General features: G+C 40.8%; 1 protein-coding gene across 1 annotated transcript in view; it reads right to left on the bottom strand.

The window, feature by feature from the left end:
• Positions 1-3,686: 3,686 nt before the first annotated feature.
• The window catches only part of LOC128834281 (collagen alpha-1(IX) chain-like), a 50,344-nt gene continuing 35,276 nt past the window's right edge, over positions 3,687-18,754 (bottom strand). The window contains exons 15-27 of the mRNA XM_054022889.1: positions 16,253-16,297; positions 16,108-16,161; positions 15,961-16,014; positions 15,807-15,860; positions 13,381-13,452; positions 13,186-13,221; positions 9,937-9,981; positions 8,501-8,533; positions 8,156-8,302; positions 7,470-7,646; positions 5,151-5,241; positions 4,936-5,013; positions 3,687-4,246 (exon numbers count right to left, since the gene is read on the bottom strand). Coding sequence (XP_053878864.1) covers positions 4,041-4,246; positions 4,936-5,013; positions 5,151-5,241; positions 7,470-7,646; positions 8,156-8,302; positions 8,501-8,533; positions 9,937-9,981; positions 13,186-13,221; positions 13,381-13,452; positions 15,807-15,860; positions 15,961-16,014; positions 16,108-16,161; positions 16,253-16,297 — 1,092 coding nt within the window. The 3' untranslated portion in view covers positions 3,687-4,040. The remainder of the gene's footprint in view (positions 4,247-4,935; positions 5,014-5,150; positions 5,242-7,469; positions 7,647-8,155; positions 8,303-8,500; positions 8,534-9,936; positions 9,982-13,185; positions 13,222-13,380; positions 13,453-15,806; positions 15,861-15,960; positions 16,015-16,107; positions 16,162-16,252; positions 16,298-18,754) is intronic.

Genomic DNA, 18,754 nt, shown 5'->3' with positions numbered 1-18,754 from the left:
AGCAAGTTAAAGAAGTATGGATTGGACGAATGGCCTATAAGGTTGATAGAATGCTGGCTAGATTGTCGGGTTCAACAGGTGGCAATTAATGGCTCGATGTCTAGTTGGCAGCCGATATTAAGCGGAGTGTCCCAGGGGTCGGTCCTGGGGCCAGTTTTGTTCAACATCTTCATTAATGATCTGGATGATGGGGTGGATTGCACCTTCAGCAAGTTCGCGGATGACACTAAGCTGGGGGGAGACGTAGATACGCTGGAGGGTAGGGATAGGGTCCAGAGTGACCTACACATATTGGAGGATTGGGCCAAAATAAATCTGATGAGGTTCAAGAAGGACAAGTGCAGAGTCCTGCACTTAGGACAGAAGAATCCTATGCACTGCTACAGGCTGGGGACCAACTGGCTAAGTTGCAGTTCTGCAGAAAAGAACCTGGGGATTACAGTGGACAAGAAGCTGGATATGAGTCAACAGTGTGCCCTTGTTGCCAAGAAGGCTAACGACATATTGGGCTGCATTAGTAGGAGCATTGCCAGCAGATCAAGGGAAATAATTATTCCCCTCTATTCAGCACAGGTGAGGCCACATCTGGAATATTGCGTCCATTTTCCCCCTCCACCCTCCACTACAGAAAGGATGTGGACAAATTGGAGAGAGTCCAGCGGAGGGCAACAAAAATGATTAGGGGGCTGGGACATATGATTTACGAGGAGAGGCTGAGGGAACTGGGCTTATTTAGTCTGCAGAAGAGAAGAGTGACGGGGGATTTAATAGCAGCCTTCAACCACCTGAAGTGGGGTTCCAAAGAGGATGGAACAAGGCTGTTCTCGGTTCTTGACAGATAAGAGAACAAGGATCAATGGTCTCAAGTTGCAGTTGGGGAGATCTAGGTTAGATATTAGGAAAAACTATTTCACTAGGAGGATGGTGAAGCACTGGAATGGATTACCTAGGGAGGTGGTGGAACCTCCATCCTTAGAGGTTTTTAAGGCCTGGCTTGACAAAGCCCTGGCTGGGATGATTTAGTTGGGGTTGGTCCTGCTTTGAGCAGAGGGTTGGACTAGATGTCTTTTCCAATCCTAATCTTCTATGATTCTATGGTTGCTGAGGAGGTGGGCACCTTTCACATCATTTCACCTACAGAAGTGGGTAGATAGGATAGAGAAGGAGAGGAAAGGAGGTTTTATAGTTTAGTATCTTACCTAAAGATATGTATGTGTTAATCAGTAATATTTTTGGAGTGTATCTGCCACCCAGTGAAAGACTTATGCAGAATTGTCATGAAACAGGGCTTAAATTACAGCGAGAATTATATGGTAAATTTACTTCTCTTTTTTTTAATGCATCTACTGTCTTTTTCTGGTCTGCTTCTGCCACCCAGTGGGGAACTCACATGAAAACCCACTTAATGTACTTTTCATATGTAACAACTGATTTACAGGTGGAATTTCCTTGGTGTTTTTTAGCATGTTCTGATACCATGTAGGAAAGCTTCTATCTCTGAAATATGCATTTATTTTTGTTTTAATTAACTACATTGCTTGGTTAGGCAGGGGTGCCTACCATGCCATGGATTCACTGGTCCTTCTTCACCATGGTAGGTAAGAGAAAGGTATTAAGACCACATAGCCTAATCTAGTCCGTTAGAAAGCATTTGGATTTGCCTTGTGGATTACTTTCCTGTTGGAGGAGAAATCATGGTCCCAGGGTATATTTTCAATGTAACATGTTTTAGTTACACCAGTCCTGGAACAGAGTGGTCATAAAAAGCATGCAGAACAATCTCCTGTTCCTAGGGTCTCAGCCCAAATACCAATACTCAGGAAGCCTGTCTCAAGAACTGACTCCAGTTAAATGGACTAGGGCAGAGAACATATTCCTTCACGATTTAACATCGTTCGTTCAAAGAAACTATCACCAAAAAACATTTCAGAATTTCTTCCAAGACTAAAAACTTGCAAGACTATATTTAACAGCAAACATCTGGTGACCCTTGCCATAAAAGTCTCCATATAAACCAACATAAATAGATTGATAGGAACTGAGCTGCTCTGCAGGTACCACCACACCTTGGGTTGGTGAAAAGTATTCTTCAACCCCATCCTATTGCAGAATTTCTCTGTGACCAAGTAAGCTTCTGAGGCTGGGCTTAATAAACAGGATTTGGGCCCAAAGCCCAAATCTTGCTATTGATTTTTAAGCAAATGTCTCATTTTGTTATTGGTAATTCTGCATGTAAAATAGTGAAAAGATTTTGACCCAAGAGCTTGATGTTTGATGAAGATTATTAGAATTGTTAAATATTTATAATTGTGGTAGAGCCTAATAGGCTCAACCAGATTTTGCCTTACTATGCTAGCCACTGTACAAACATATCAAAATGACAATCCTTGTTATAGGTAGCCCCCCAAATCTGAGCCACCCCACTGCCCATGTGTACAGCCCAGTGCTCGACAAGGGAAGCTATGTTTCCAGTGGCACCCGGGCCAGCTTGATGCTGAGCCACTTGGCTGCCCAGCAGCAGGACAAGCAGGGGGAGGTAAGGTAAGTCCACAGGGCTCTGTCATGGTGGTGCTGGCAGAGTCTGTCCTAAGTGTGGCCATCACATACTGACTCTGTCCCTCCTGGTGCCTGTGATCAGAGCTGGGGCTGGTGCTAGTGACAGATGAAGGGAGGATCCATTAGACTTTGAGGGTGGACCAGATGTCCATCAGAACAAGTCCTTTGCTCCAAAAGCTTAGATGTTCCCTGATCTCAAAAGAATGGAGATAATGCTTAATCTATGCATGTAGATGTGATCTCTACTCCTTACACTTTCAATCTGACCCTAAATGCTGGATCTGGAGTTCAAGTATGGCTATAAATAGCCTGAGACAATCCCTTGGATGTACTGAGGGCCATGAAATCTTGAATTCACTCACAAGACTTACCGTGTGGGCACTAAAGTTTCCAAAAACACTCAGTCTTGGTGCCCACCATACTACTGTCAGTATATTATTATTAGTTTTTGTTCTGTGGTACTACACAGAAATCCCCAGTTAAGGGTCTATGGGTTTAATGCTGTACACACATAACAAGAAGATTGAGGCAGGGAGAAAAGAACTTATGATCCAAATACAAGCTGAAGCCAAGCTTCGTGATGCAGTGGAACTACACGTAAACCAACAATCAGTCCTATCTTGGGACTCAAATAGAATATTGATACATGACAAAAAAAATTTGGAAGAACAGCATGAAAAGTAAATGATACTCTCCCTCCCCACTTTGAGTAAGCAAAAGCATATTACAGTCTGGGTAAAAGGTGAGTTATGCCTGGTTAACTCTTTACAAGATGGGATTTAGCCCATGCTGCAAGTAGCAGCATGTCTTCCTCCTTTAATTAGTGCATAAATTGCTTGGTCATGAAGATATGCAATGGGTGGACTAGTTTATCATCAGCAGATGTCATAAATACTTAATGTAGGGCAGACTCATTTCAGGCTGTCTTCTTCAGCCTTCCCGTCATGAATCCAAACTGTGAGGAATGTATAAAGGCTTAAGAGCCCTCATACAGGTCCTGATCCTATATCTTTTCTTAGGATGGAAATACAGGTTGGCACCACAAGAGATAGACTTCCATAAAATTAAAACCATTGTGTAATGTTTTTCAACTTTTATTATAAAAAGCATTTCCTTGGTACATTCAGAAAAGAAATAGCTGTTTGGATGTCAAATATAAAACATGGCATTGCTTTATATTAATATAAGTTGTACAATGTACTCAACATTTAAAAAGCAAATGCAGTATTTTAAAAACAAATAGCCTCTATCTGAACAGGTGCCATTTAAATGAAATGGTTTACCACTTCTTAGGTAGGATTATCATGTTATTATTTTACATTAAAAATTCACAAAGTGAACTGGCTTCTAAATGAAACAGTAATTCATATGTATTTTTCAAAAGGTTTCAATTTTGAAAAGGGAGCAAACACGTACTTTGTTCAATTACACTTGTTTTCTTCCACATCAAAGGATTTCATGATGTTTCTCTCTGAAGTCTTCACTCACTTTGCTTGCCATATAAAAGAAGATGATGACTCACTTTGCTGATCTACATCATTTGAAAGATAAGGATCACACCCTGTTTTACATATACCTGGAGGCCCTCTAAGTCCTGGGTATCCTCTCAAACCAGACTGTCCCATATGTCCCCGTGGGCCAGGCTGACCTGGAAGTCCATTGAATGCTAGTCCACTTCTTCCACTTTCACCTTAAGAAAGGGGCAGTGAGCAAGAGAAATCAGGCAATTACAGTAATAGAGGTTAGAGATGGAAAGGACCTGTGGTCCCCCTAGCCTATCCTTCTTGCCTAGCTTGTGAGCTGGCACCACCAGTGATGTTGAGACTCCACCAACTCCCATTAAGCTATGATGCTCAAGAACTGAAAGTGTGGCTGGCCGTATGCAGGGTCGACAGGGAAGGTCAAGTGGAAGCAGATGTGTGCAGTTTGGCCTGACATGATACAGCCTTTATGGGAAGGTTCTTTATATGGATTTTGGAAAGTATCCACGTAAATAATTCTGTCAGAAAAGCTGCCTGGTCTTTATTTGCTTTCGATTTAGAGAAAACCAATTATGTAGAATTTTCACTATTTAAATAACCAGATTATGTTAATAGTTTACTCTAAAGTGTTTAATCTGCCATGACAGGCTGCAGTGCAAAATACAACCTATTTGGGCTTTACATGGTGCCTTTTATCTATCTCCTCAGAGGTTTGCCCCAGTTTTGACAGAATTGCACATATACAGGATCATATGAGCATCAATTCACAAGACACAACTCGTACATCCATACCACATTAAAGTGTTTACCAAAACCTACCATAAAACAGTACATACTGTACAACATGAATACAGAATATACTTATAGCAAGAAAGATTTCAAGAGCAAAAAGGAGTACCTCTTGGGCCTTGATTGCCTTCAAAGCCAGCAAATACAAAACCTTTGGCACCTCTATCTCCTTTGTCTCCATGTTCACCTAAAATTTAAAATAATTAAGTGTCTTTAAATGACTACCACATTTGTCAACAGCAGCACTTTCACACTTGTGAATGCTGTAATTTATTCAAACGAATATTGCAAAAAAAATTATTTTCCATTTTGAAAACATTTTACCTTTTGGTCCTTGTTTTCCTGGGTCACCAACATCGCCATAAAAGCCTTTAGATCCACGTTCTCCATCTGCTCCATTTAACCCAGGTTTGCCCTATAGAAATGTTACAAATATTACAGTATGTGAAACTACTCGATATTTTTTGTTGTTGAATTCCAATCAGTACCATCAGATAAAATACTGTAACTAGATTAAAATACCATAACTATATAAAAATTAAAGGATTAGCTACACTGAAAGGAGAAGAGTCCAAATGTCACCTTAAAAATCAAAAGTAAGTATTTGACTTCAATAAACTTTCCTAGTCTCCAACAATACAACATTTAATTCAATTCATAAATGAAGTAAGAACTAGGGGTTATTAGAAGTCTGCTTACTTTTATGAAAAAGTCATAGTAAAATGAAAAATCTGTAAAAAATAGAAAAAGCACAGTACATTTTTACATAGGAAAATTCCTATTGTAGTTCATTATGCCCACCATAATAAGGTGAGAACCAAGAATATTTGAAGTAGATAAAGGTCATGTGGGGATAAGGATTAAGGCATCCACAAAGGCCTTAATTTCTCTAGAAGGTCGAATAGTGTTTAAACTTGATTTTTAACAATCAAATTAGCTGACATGGTGCTGCTGACCACTGCTGACTGGGCCATGGCACAAGGACAAATTGTTGTTTAGTATTATGTAGTATAGTTATGGATAAACACAGATCCCAGGAGGGTTTACTCACAATCGAGTGGATGCTAAACACAACTTTCCTTTTCCATATCAGGCAGTCAGCAATGGTAAATATCATGTTACCTAACTCAAGTGTTAAAAATCGTTACATTTGCTAGTGGGGGAGAAAACCCAAAAGCTACTGAAAACAGGCTGTGTGTTTGGGAGGTATGTTTTACCCACCAGTGCAGTTTGAAAAGGTGAAGATAAGAATTGCGGGAGGGGAAAGAAGGGTGTTCCATATGTCGGAGCAAAGTTGTAAGTGACTTTATATATCAACAATGAAGGGTGAATGGGGTAAACTGAAAGGAGTTCAGAGGCAACTGAATGAAGTGGGAGAGCAAAGAGTGATTAGGCCAAAGAAATAAGATGGAACAAGGCTACAGAAAGATTTGAGAAACACTAGGCAGATCTTTAGTTGTATACTTTGGAGTAGAGAAGGTAAAAAACTGAGGCAACGTTGCATGCTTGCAGCTTGGCACTGTACTCTGGGAGTTGGGGTCACCAGCCAGGAGGAAGTCAGCATTTAAAGATATTTGAAGGCATTAGTAAAATGTAAGTTTTAATTTGTTTATTATTTGTGTATTACTTCTATTACGTGATATTAACCTTTATCCAACAAATTAACCTAAACTTTCACATTGAAACAAGCTCTTTTTTTTTTTTGGCCATGATATTCCAATTTTGTGTGCAGTATCTTACTAGTCCATTCTGTTCAGAAAAGATTAATTTGTATATCTGTGGAAAAGGTCACTAAATATAGCTGTTCCCCGGCTTGATATTTAGCTTTAGGTTATGAAACTAAATCTCTTTTTTTAGAATACTTCATACTGCAGGCAGTTATTTACATGTAATAATATAGATACCTAAAGAACCATAAAGATGAAAAGGAATAGCTCAGACGTATTACCATGAAATCTTAACCTTTTAAACATTTCTTACCATGTTATTTTAGATGATGTGAAAGGGTATTGGCTGCAACACAATAATGAATGTGATAACTCTGATATAAGAACTACTTAGGCAGTTACTCATGTGTTATAATGTAGGTACTGGAAAATACTACTGTGCTGTACACAATGAAGTTATGGTTCTCCAAAGGTCAATATTTCATAGATTAGTGGGTGATGAATGCCATGTTATGAGTCAGAATTTGCCTTTGGAGCTGTCAAACATCATGATAGCACTAAATAAAAAACCCTGTTTCATATCACTTTTTAGCAGCTTAATTACTTGTGAAAAAGGTCATCACATTATTTTGTTCAGCTTGTAATTGTATTAAATATACTTATTAAATATACTGATACAGCTCCACTACACATTTCTTTAAGCTTAAGATAACACAGCTATGATCTCAGTTTTTTTTCTAACATGCTAATTTCTTCCATAGTAGTGTTGTACTTGTTGGAGAAAAATGGGTCCTCTGAAGTCAACACAAGCTCACATTGATTTCGATGGGAGCAGGATCAAGCACAATATTGCCACATGGAAAAATGTTTTCTATTTTTTCAGTTCATATGTTAACTTCATTTAACAATGCTTTCAGTGTTTCAATAACTGGTTAATTTTTGTAATGGCTTTGTTTTTCTCCCCCTGTATACTCACCTCTTCTCCAGGGGGTCCAGGCAAACCAACAGGTCCTGGAGGCCCCATAGGCTGATCTCCATAAAGTGGGCATGTGCTGGCACATTTCCTCCCAACACTATTGGCAAACATTGACATTTGTTCTAAGACAATTCGTTTGCACACTTCTATCACATGAGCTGCTGGGAAAGCCAGTCCCTGCATGAGAAGAACATGAGAACAATCAGAGAAATAAAATATGCAGGAACAGTTCCATTAATAGCATAACTCACTGAAACACCTCCTGAGTTTCCTGTAATTATCCATGTAACATTTGGCTGTGCTGTTCTTTGTCACTGTATAGCTAATTTTATGATAACATTAAAAAAGATGATTTCCAAGCATATTAACAAATGAACCTTGTTAAACAATTATTTTACAAAAACAAGCAATTCTTACAAGAAAATGCCTGATGGACCTCAGTTGGACTAATTTAGTTTTTAAATAAAAATTTAGAACTACTGAGCCAACTTCATCCCTTCTATAATTCCACTAACATGAGAAATGAATTTGGCCTTCTTGTCCAATTCTGGTCCTACTTACATATGTACGACCACATTTATTACAGCATGCATGTAACTGTGAGCAGAATTTGATACACCATCTCACAACTCTGAGTACTTTGTTTCTTCTATAATATTTTAGGTCAAAGGAACTGAAAGTCTTACAGGAAGTCCAACTGATCCAACATTTCCTGGTGGACCCTCATCTCCAGGAACACCCTGTTCTCCAGGTTGGCCTCGGGATCCAGTCTCTCCTGGTGGACCTCTTTTACCAATAACACCCTCTGGTCCTGTTGGTCCTTTGTCTCCAACCTAAAACAAAGATTTGACTTTGTTACACTTTATAAGTGAAGTTTTCTTAGAATGGTGTTTGAGCAATTATGGTTTGCTCTTGCTGGCTTTATTACAAATTTTCTATAAGTTCAAATACTGTACACCTTTGATGAGTGCAGTACAAGTATCCTAAGTTAAAGACGGAACAGCAAGGGGATAAAAGGTGTTTTTACTTACATTTCCTTTTGGTCCTTTAACTCCTTTTTCTCCCTTTAAATATAAATACAAATATTATTTTTGGCACTGAAATTCATACAATAATATTTCCCATTGCTTTGTTTGTTATCCTTGTGTAGAAGTAAGAATGTTAATACCTTACAATTATGCAGCACTTTTCATCCAGATCCAAAACACATTTGCAAATGACAAACTAGGAGTACGAGGGGTCATTGGGCATATCATTCAAAACTTCTGTTCATAGAATATATATTCATATAAGGCTAAATCCTCAGCCCAGCATCCACCCATCTTTGACCCAAGTTTGCATAGCAGCTGTTGAGACACTCTGTTGAGATTACTTCTACTGTATGGCCCAGATTTTTAGGCATTACGGCATTCAGTGTTGCAATGCCTAATTGATATAGGGATTTTCTCATTTTCAAAAGGGATTTAGGAACTTAGGAGCCAAGATCTTGAGCTCTGGCATGCCTAAATCCCTTTTGAAAATGAGATTTAGTCTCCTAAATCAGTTAAGCATTGCAACACTGAGTACAGCAACAGCTAAATACCTTTAAAAATCTGGGCCTATATCTGATTGTGTATTGAAATGTAATATTCATAGTCTACGCTGTACTGACTAGCTACATAGGTCATTCAGGGAATTGAAACAATGCCATCATACTTATATAACAGTGCAAATTGTGCAGTTTACAATCCAGTATACAATTCAAAAAATTCACCAATGGTGAATATTCAAGGACACAGGCTAAACATTTGTGTTTCATGAACACTTGCACTAGTAAAGCTTGTATGCTTGAATGCTTGTGGAAAGTGAATGTGGAAGTGCTGTAAATAGGGCTGAATTACCACTCTGAAGAATTTTGACTGCAGTATCCACTTGGTTCTGCATGGGACATTTAGGCCAATATTCTCAAATTTTGAGTGTCCAACATTAGGCACCTAAATAAAAGGCCACGTTTTCAGTGAGGCTGAGCACTGCACTCTCATTGACGTCAACGGCAAACCAACACATCAGTAACTAATATTTGTTGCTAGCAAGATTCTTCCTTTAATTTTACTTACCAGTGCAAAGTTCCACATACCATAAAAGCAGTAAATGTCAAAAGCTATGGTGTTGCTAAGAACTATAGGAAACTAATATGAGTGTGTAGAAGTTTATAAAAACTATAACAATGCCAAGAGTGTGAACAATGAATTAGTTACATCTAATATTCAATTACAAATACACCGCTACCTCGATATAATGCGACCCGATATAACATGAATTCGGATATAACGCGGTAAAGCAACGCTCCGGGGGAGCGGGGCTGCGCACTCTGGTGGATCAAAGCAAGTTCAATATAATGCCATTTCACCTATAACGCGGTAAGATTTTTTGGCTCCCGAGGACAGCGTTATATCGAGGTAGAGATGTATGTCATATATTACTGTACCTTGTCACCTTCTTGACCCTTTATGCCTGGAACACCAACATTTCCCTACACAGAGAATGAAACCCCAAACAAATATTATAATTATATTTTTTTAAGAATAGTCACAGCAAGACTCAATGCTTATATTAATTTTTTGTGAGCATTATCAAAAGCTTAATAACCTCACCACTTTCCATTCCAAATACTAAGTGCACTTCTTCAACCTAGTCTATGCTAATAAATGACAGTTATATCACTCTCATTCCTGGTACACTGCAATGTCTTCATAACATGTTAATAAATAATAACAACTCTCTCTTTTTTAGCAGCGGATCTCAAAGCACTTTAAAAAGGAGATCAGTACAATTATCTCCATTTTACAGACAGGAAAACTTACACCCAGAGGGTGAAGGGACTTGCCTATGGTCACCCAGGAGGCCACTGGGAACAGAACACATATCTCCAGAGTTCCAGTCCCCTATCCACTAGATGAGACCGGTGGTTCTGGGGGGCCACGGCAGGTTTTAGGGGGTCTGACAAGTATGGCCGGTACTATACTCGCTAGGGCTCAGGGCAAAAAGCCAAAGCCCTACCGCACAGGATTGCAGCCCGGGGCCTCAAGCCCCATCACCCAGGGCTGAAGCCAAAGATTGAACAACTGAGCTTCACAGTGCCCCCTGTGGCGTGGGGCCCTGGGCAATTGCCCTGCTTGCTACCCCCTAACTCTGGCTTTTATATGCAGAAAAACAATTGCTGTAGCACAGCTGGGCCGTGGAGTTTTTATAGTATGTTAAAGGGCCACCCAGAGAGGGGGGGAAGTGGGGCAATTTGCCCCAGGCCCCACAGGGGCCCCCACGAGAGTTTTTCGGGGCCCCTGGAGCGGGGTCCTTCACTTGCTCCGGGGGCCCCGGAAAACTTTTGCAGGGCCCGGGCCCCCGGAGATTCTTCCGCTCCGGGTCTTCGGCAGCAATTCGGTGGCAGGGGGTCCTTCCGCTCCGGGACCCGCCGCCGAAGTGCCCTGAAGACTCGCGGCGGGGGATCCTTCCGCCCCGGGACCTGCCACCAAAGTGCCGGGTCTTCAGTGGCAATTTGAAAGTGGGGGCCTCCCGCCGCCGAAGACCCCAGGTCCCCTGAATCCTCTGGGCGACCCTGGCATGTTAGGGGGGGCCTCAGAAAGAAAAAGGTTGAGAACCCCTGGACTAGACCATTCTCCTATCTCAGCAGGGGTCTCTTCTTTTCAAATGACTGATATTCAGCGCCAATAAGGTGATTAGTAGCCTTTAGACTGTATTCAGGGGCCTGCTGAATGCTGAGCTGTTGCAGAGCCAGCGTAGGACCATTTGTAGAGTTAAGGTAAAGAACCACAGAAGATTAAGGTTGGAAGAGACCTCAGGAGGTCATCTAGTCCAACCCCCTGCTCAAAGCAGGACCAACACCAACTAAATCATCCCAGCCAGGGCTTTGTCAAACTGGGCCTTAAAAACCTCTAAGGATGGAGATTCCACCACCTGCCTAGGTAACCCATTCCAGTGCTTCACCACCCTCCCAGTGAAATAGTTTTTCCTACTATCCAATCTAGACCTCCCCAACTGCAACTTGAGATCATTGCTCCTTGTTCTGTCATCTGCCACCACTAAGAACAGCCGAGCTCTATGCTCTTTGGAACCCCCTTTCAGGTAGTTGAAGGCTGCTATCAAACATGAGTAAGGGTTGCAGAATCAGACCCTATATTATTAAAATACATTTTACTGCTACTAATTGCTATTTAAGAAAATAATAAAAATTCTTTTTAAAAAAAAGCTAAATTATGTATAAAAAGGAACATTTCAGAAGCTACTTGCTACTTTTCATCTCAGATTATCCTAATTTAAAATTCATTATACCTAGACTTGGAAGGATTGGATTTTTATCAGTAAATGTCAGTTTCCCCATACACAGACAAACTGAAGAAAAAATATTTCCATTGATAATAATCAAACATTAACAGATAGACAAAGTAAGTAAAATATTGCTTAAGAACTTATTAGAGTTTGATTTAAGGATACATTGTTTACTTGGTATATTTTGACGTGATGTTGACAATTTGTTTTTTAATGGTTATAAAGTTTTAACTTTTTGAATCTCATTGTCTATTGTCATTAAATAAGTATTGTCTCTCCTCCCCCACTAGTTTCCTGCAACTGTGAAAATTTAAAAAGATGAAAATAGAAAAAAAATGCTTAAAAATAAACATAGATATTATCTGTTGAAATTATAAAAAATATAAATTGAATTCTGCCAAGCCTAATTAGATTGTATATGTAATCTATGTTTGAGCCACCAATTCAGGTTCTGTAGCTACCTCTTAACTCATTTTTGCTCAGTTCTCAACTAGCCTTCATTCAGTGCATGCACAAAATTTTTGCATGCTGCACTCATTTGTGCATACAAAACTCTCATATTTTGCATGCACAGAAGAACGTTATACATTCAGTTACCTGATTTTCCAGCAAATATACAATTTTCCATGGACACAACACTGAGGCCATCTGAAAATTAAAACCTTTATCTCTTTGTCATTCACATGGAAATAGAATAGGTGTGCCAGTTATTAAGAGCCAGGCAGAACCTGGCTCTTACATAGTTATTCAATGAGGAAAGGAAGGAAGGAGCTTTCCCCCTGTTTGCGAGGCACAAAGGCTGCCCCATCCTTTCTCCACAGAGGCACATGACAGCCCAAAGGAGGTAGGAAGGGAAGAGGTGGGAATAAGGCAGTGCTAATGCTCTAGACCTATGCCTGTGGGAAAGTAAGTCAGACCCCACAATGAGGAGTGTAGCAAACACACTGCCTGCTCTGTCTGGATGCTTATAGGTGCTCCAGGAAACATTATGTTCCCCTAAAGCAAAATTCATTCCACCATCCACACTGCTCTTTTCTCTGGGTTGTTCCTAAGCAGCACAATGTAGCTTTAATGAGGCACCTTTTAATGTTCAGATCATACTTTCTCCAACCCTAATACAAGAATGTGTTTGACATTTAAAAAAAAAGGCTGTGCATATTATCAGTTATAATTTTTGCTACACCCACATGCATTTAAAGTTAGAATTTGGACAAGTTTCCAGTAGCCTGTAATCTTTTTCCACATCTGTTTACCTCATTGAAAGGAAGTTCTCCTTTACTGTAACCATAATCGGCCCTGTGCTTACTGTGCAACCTTAAGAATCAAACTAGAAGTGTTTACTCCTGAAACAAAAAGCAAGATTTCCAGTAAAAGAGTTTCATAAAGGTACCTTCAATCCACGAGTTCCTGGTAGCCCAATATGACCCTGTAGAGAGCAGGGAAAGAAAATGACAACTGTCAAGCAGTATATAGCCAATCATCCACATACAATTAGGACCTGAATCCACTGCCCATTCAAGTCAATGGAAAGACTCCCATCAGTTTCAGTGGGTGGTAAATCATGGTTACTAACAATGAAACTTACAGTAGTTCCAGGGGGACCAGCGAAGCCAGGCCTACCAGGAATTCCTGCAATCCCTTTTGAACCAGTATCACCCTGTCCAGGAAACATTGAATCATTAAAAATAAATTCACCCACCTTGATCACATGCTTATTGCTTTATATTATCACAAATTTAAAAAGGAAGAGAAACTAAAAAGCCCAGGTATATAAGTTTAGATATATCTCTGCCAGTATTTGTTTGCTTTGTTTAGATAAAGGGATTTCTGTGATACTCATCACAATGAGAACCAGTCTGCAAAAAAATGCCAGCATTTTCTTCTGTCTGTTAGGTACCTAGAGTGCAAGCAATTCAAACAGGGATGTCCCAGAGTGTAGTTTTTCGGAGCCCGATGGCCAGCTCCTTCTTAATCTCCAACCTAAGGTGATGTGTGTCCACTCCAACCTCTGGGTAAACAGAACTGGAAAGACTGTGTGTGTCCATCTGTGTCTATATCTGTGCACATGCACAGACAGGGGTGGCTCTATGATTTTTTGCCTGGAGCCACCCCTGTGCATAGATATATTTTATAATATACACCCACAAACACAACATATAAAATGTGATTGTATCTAGCTTCCTCTTCAAAAGTCCAGTCCGTTTGCTACTCATTATACTCTACGATTCTGTCCAGCAATTTTAACTAATAGGAACTAATCTATTTGTGTTACTATAATAGCATCTTCACTATCATGATCCTGTTAATATTCATTTCTAATAATCAGCATAGACTTCTTTAATTAAGCCCTCTATTAAAGACTGATATCCCCTCTTTATGTGTTATTCAGAACATAGTTTGCCCATGTTTAATAATAAAGTTAAATGTTAAGCTGGACAGAGAATAGTACTAAAATGTGCATCTGGAAAGTTACTGTCACACTGATTTATGTCTTTTGTTAAATTATCTTTAATAACATAAAATAATTATTTCAGACCAGAGACCAAAATTAACTCAAAGATAAAAAGATCCAATTAATAATTGTTGCTTTTTTGTCATGTTTAAAAATTTACAGCAATTTTACCAGCTGTTCTGACTTACTCTTCTTGTGAAATCAACACCACCACACACCGGGTGACTATATTCTCCAGTCCTGGGTCTTCCTTAAGCCACTACTGTTACAGATGCCAACCCTAGCACAAGCATTGCAGGCTTGCTATCTGTTACCATGGGCAGCAGCAGAATACCTCTCTCCCCCACACACCCCGCTATATTCTTCTGCATGTGTCTTTCTGATTTTAAATCCTGGCAATAGTTACTTTGGGACAGATCCTCAGGTGGTGTAAATTGTCATAGCTCCATTGACTTTAACTGAGCTATAACAACTGGTGCAAGTTGAGGATCTGGCCCCCCGTCGTTGAATTTGCAGAATGTGGGTTGGTACCTTTTGGACAGCCCACACAATTGCTCTCCGTTATATGAGTGATCAGAGGATTGTTCTGCCATTTCCTCCGGTACAATTGGTGGTTATTCGTGTGATTTCTGTTTTTAAAATCTATTATTTAAACCACATCCAGACTGGTAAATGAGTGACCTTCAAGAGCTCTAGAGTTGGGTCTGAGCTACTGGGTTTGGATATTTATCCAAGACATTTCCAAGTTTACCCAAACCTCCTTTATGTGAAAACTGAGCTGGAAATATACTGAGAACAGGTTTGCATGTCTAAGCAAGGCTGGGTTCTTTCCTAGCTAACTGATGAGTCACCTGGGAGAGTTTTAGAGGGGCTACATGGGCTGCAGATTAACTTCTATCTGATAGTTCTCTTACAGAGAAAGAGTTGTCAGTCAGACAGATGCAAGGATGCTGTTAGCAGTTTGAAGAGTCCTTCCTCCTCATCATCCCTGCAAATGGTGTTTGTGGTAGACGAACAACAGGATTCTCCTTCCCGTGGGAGAGCCCAGCCCCAACCATAAGAAGGCGTGCTGTTTTGTTACTTTTTTCAAGAACCCACCAAGGAGAGGGATCTCTCTCTCTCTCTTACTTTCTTCCCAATAACAGGAGCCCTAGAATCATAGCAACTTTTGTCCTCTGCAGAGCCCCAACATTTAGGAGAAAGGGACTCAAATATTGTCTAGGACTAGTTACAGAACAGGGAATTTATTTGTATGTACAGACTACTCCCAAATACCTTCGCTTCTATAGACAACTAGCCTGGTGAGTCTCATTTGCTTCTGTCTTTACATATTGAGGCCAGGGGCCAAAATCCAAATCCTTATTGCCCTACTCAAGCAAGTAGTCCAGTTAACTTCTATGGAACTACTTGTGTGAATAAAGGCAAACTGGATTCAGCCCTGGGTCACCAACCTGACTGAGGAACAGCTCCCATATGCTGCCTTCTGATGCATGCGTCTCTCAGAAAGCCATGTCACTGAGAAACTAGACCGGACCCCTCACAAAGAGAATGATACTTACTGTTCTTCCCCAAGGGCCTTCAGGACCTGCTTCTCCTAGAAATCCTTTCTCTCCCTACATAAGGGTAAAATAGATTATTTTAATCTACATAAAAAGTATAAATACATTAATAATAGATAGTTGAGGGAATAAATTCAGATTTTAAAAACTCTACCTTTAAACCCAAAGTACCTTGACCACCCTCTGGCCCTTGAGATCCTTGATAGGCCTAAAGAAAACACAGTAATTAAGACAAAGAGGTTAGTTTTTAAGATTACATAAACAAAATACTGGTTACTTCAGAATTCCACACCCCATTTACCTCTATACCAGGATCCCCCTCTCGCCCAGGCAATCCAGGATCTCCACGTATTCCCTTTAAATGAACAAAATCCCACCAAGTAAACATACAAAAACAGATTGTGCAGTTTAGCAAGATGGAAAAATTAGCTTTATTCATACGATACCTTTGGACCAGGTGTACCTTTCCTTCCTCGAGATCCGGTAAAACCCTAGATAAACAATTAATGCATTGTTTTTTATTAGATTTTTTAAAAAACCACAAAGGCCAACTGTGATCATTATAACTGTGACAGTATACAAGCGGGTATAGGTATCTAGTATCTGACAAACCAATGAAATTCTGGCGGGGCATGGCTATTTAATCCTATTTCTCAATTTTTTAATATCAGCCATATATATATAATGGAATGTGTTTGGCTTTCTTAATAATAGTATAAAATCATAATATTTTCCTTGTATAATAAACAAGCACATATTCAGTATCAATAGCCCAATTACTGTATTCTAAGGTTTCATAGTTAAAGGCCCTATTCTGTAAATACATTAAATGGGCATAGTGCTTATTATTATGATATTAGATGGTGCCTTTAGGCACAGCCCTGAGTATGGGATGTGCGTAGTTGCACCGCCTTGCTGGATTCCAGCAACTCTGGAAGGCACTGTGTCTCAGACACACCTCGAGGGCACAGTTCTTCTGGTACTGCTTTCTTATACTGGGGAAATGAGAGACTAAGGGTATGCCTATACTACCCGCTGGATCGGCGGGCAGCAATCGATCCAGCGGGGGTCAATTTATCGTGTCTAGGGAGCAGCGGCAGCAGTCAACTCACCACATGAAGACACCGCGCTGCGTAGATCTAAATATGTCGACTTCAGCTACATTATTCACGTACTGAAGTTGCGTAGCTTAGATCCACACACACACACAGTGTAGACCAGGCCTAAGAAGAGTAATCTACTATAGCCCTTTACAGATCACAGCATACTTCCTGCTGCCCATGTCCAGCCACCTCCACTGACTGGTTCATAGGGAGGTAGAGCCAGACATCTCAATTGTACCATATCAAGTTCTAGGTTCCAAATGAAAGTAGATTCTGTCTCCTAATCCCACTGCACCACAGGGAAGGGAGCAAGCAGAGAAGGTTTTCCTTGAAAACTTTGGGACTCTTGGTTCCCTTCTTCTCTCCAGGGATCAGACAGAGGTTCTGAGGGAAGGAATATAGGAACCAACCGAGTTTATGGGGAGGAGTGATCAGAGGCAAACAGGCTGGGCTGTTGGTATGTGGAGAACTGACGAGTTGAGCTAGATCTCAGCAATGGTAGGAAAGCAGCCATTAGTGGGCTATTACTTCCCCTCCCACATGGGTGAGCAGGGGTAGGTAGGCAGGGGAATAGAGTGGGTGGAGCTGAGCTGGCCAAAAAGAGGAAGTACCTGTACCAGGAAAAACACTGGTGCATCTTATTTCCCCACAGAACAAGGAGAAAGCAGGGACTTAATTGTGTGGCTTTCAGAGACTGTACGAGAACATGCTGTCCCTTACTCAAGTTGGTCAAGGTGTCAATCCAACCATGAATGGGAAGCTTCAGTACTGAACTTTGGTCTGTCAAACACTAATACAAAGCAATGGTTGAGAAATGTTAGTGGCAAATTCATCCCAATGGAGCTCTACTGAAGCCAATTAATAAATCTGGCCCTAATTGTTTTAGAGTTTGTTTGCCTAAAAGTAACATCTCATACATAACATCTCTGCCCTGTAAATGTTTTCTGCTCCCTCTATCCCTAGTCATTCTTTCCACTCGTTTTTCAAATTGTATTTTTCTATTACTATTTAGGGCACAATCCTATTTAACTCAATGGGTGTTTTGACACTGAAATCAATGGGAGCAGGATAGGCTCCTGTCACAGGGTGACTGTCCCCTTTAAAAGTATATGGAGGCCAGCCACACCTGTACCATAATTAATTAGTTGCTTCACAACCTGTAACATGCTGATGCACCCAGACCAGCAATCCCAAGACACAAGGAAATCGAAGCAAGACACGCAGGTGGTCAATCAAAATGTATAACCATGGCACAGTTAAGTCAGCAACAGCTGGAACAAAATACAATAGCAGTCCAAATGGCAGGTATGTAGCAACAGGCCTTGAGTAACCGTACACACACACACAAGAACACTGAACTGAGTTCAGGGAGCAGGAACCAGGAAAAAAATAGGAACAGGAAGCAGGAAGCAATAAGCAGGAAGCACATGCACGCACACACACACACACACACACACACACACACCAGTCATCACAATTTCCTTCTTTTTTCCCCCAAACATTCAACAGCACCTTGCTGGAAACTAGGGGTGATCCCAGGGCCAGGGCCGGCTCCAGAGCTTTTGCTGCTCCAAGTAGCCCCCCTCCCCCCTCCCAAAAAGCCACAATCACGATCGCGATCTGCGGCACTTCGGCGGCAATTCGGCAGGAAGTCTTTCACTCAGAGCCGGAGTGAGGGACCCTCTGCTGAATAGCTGGACATGCCACCCCCCTCTGGAGTGGCCACCCCAAGCACCTGCTTGCTAAGCTGGTGCCTGGAGCCGGCCCTGCCCAGGGCCATAGGTTATACCTCCGATTCAATGCAGGGGGTGGATGCTGTTGCTCTGGTGCAACTTTCCCAATTGG

Source organism: Malaclemys terrapin, chromosome 3 (assembly GCF_027887155.1).
Source record: "Malaclemys terrapin pileata isolate rMalTer1 chromosome 3, rMalTer1.hap1, whole genome shotgun sequence".
NCBI classification, from domain to species: domain Eukaryota; kingdom Metazoa; phylum Chordata; order Testudines; family Emydidae; genus Malaclemys; species Malaclemys terrapin.
Note: the sequence above shows the minus strand (reverse complement) of the source record. Positions and strands in the feature narration are given on the sequence as shown.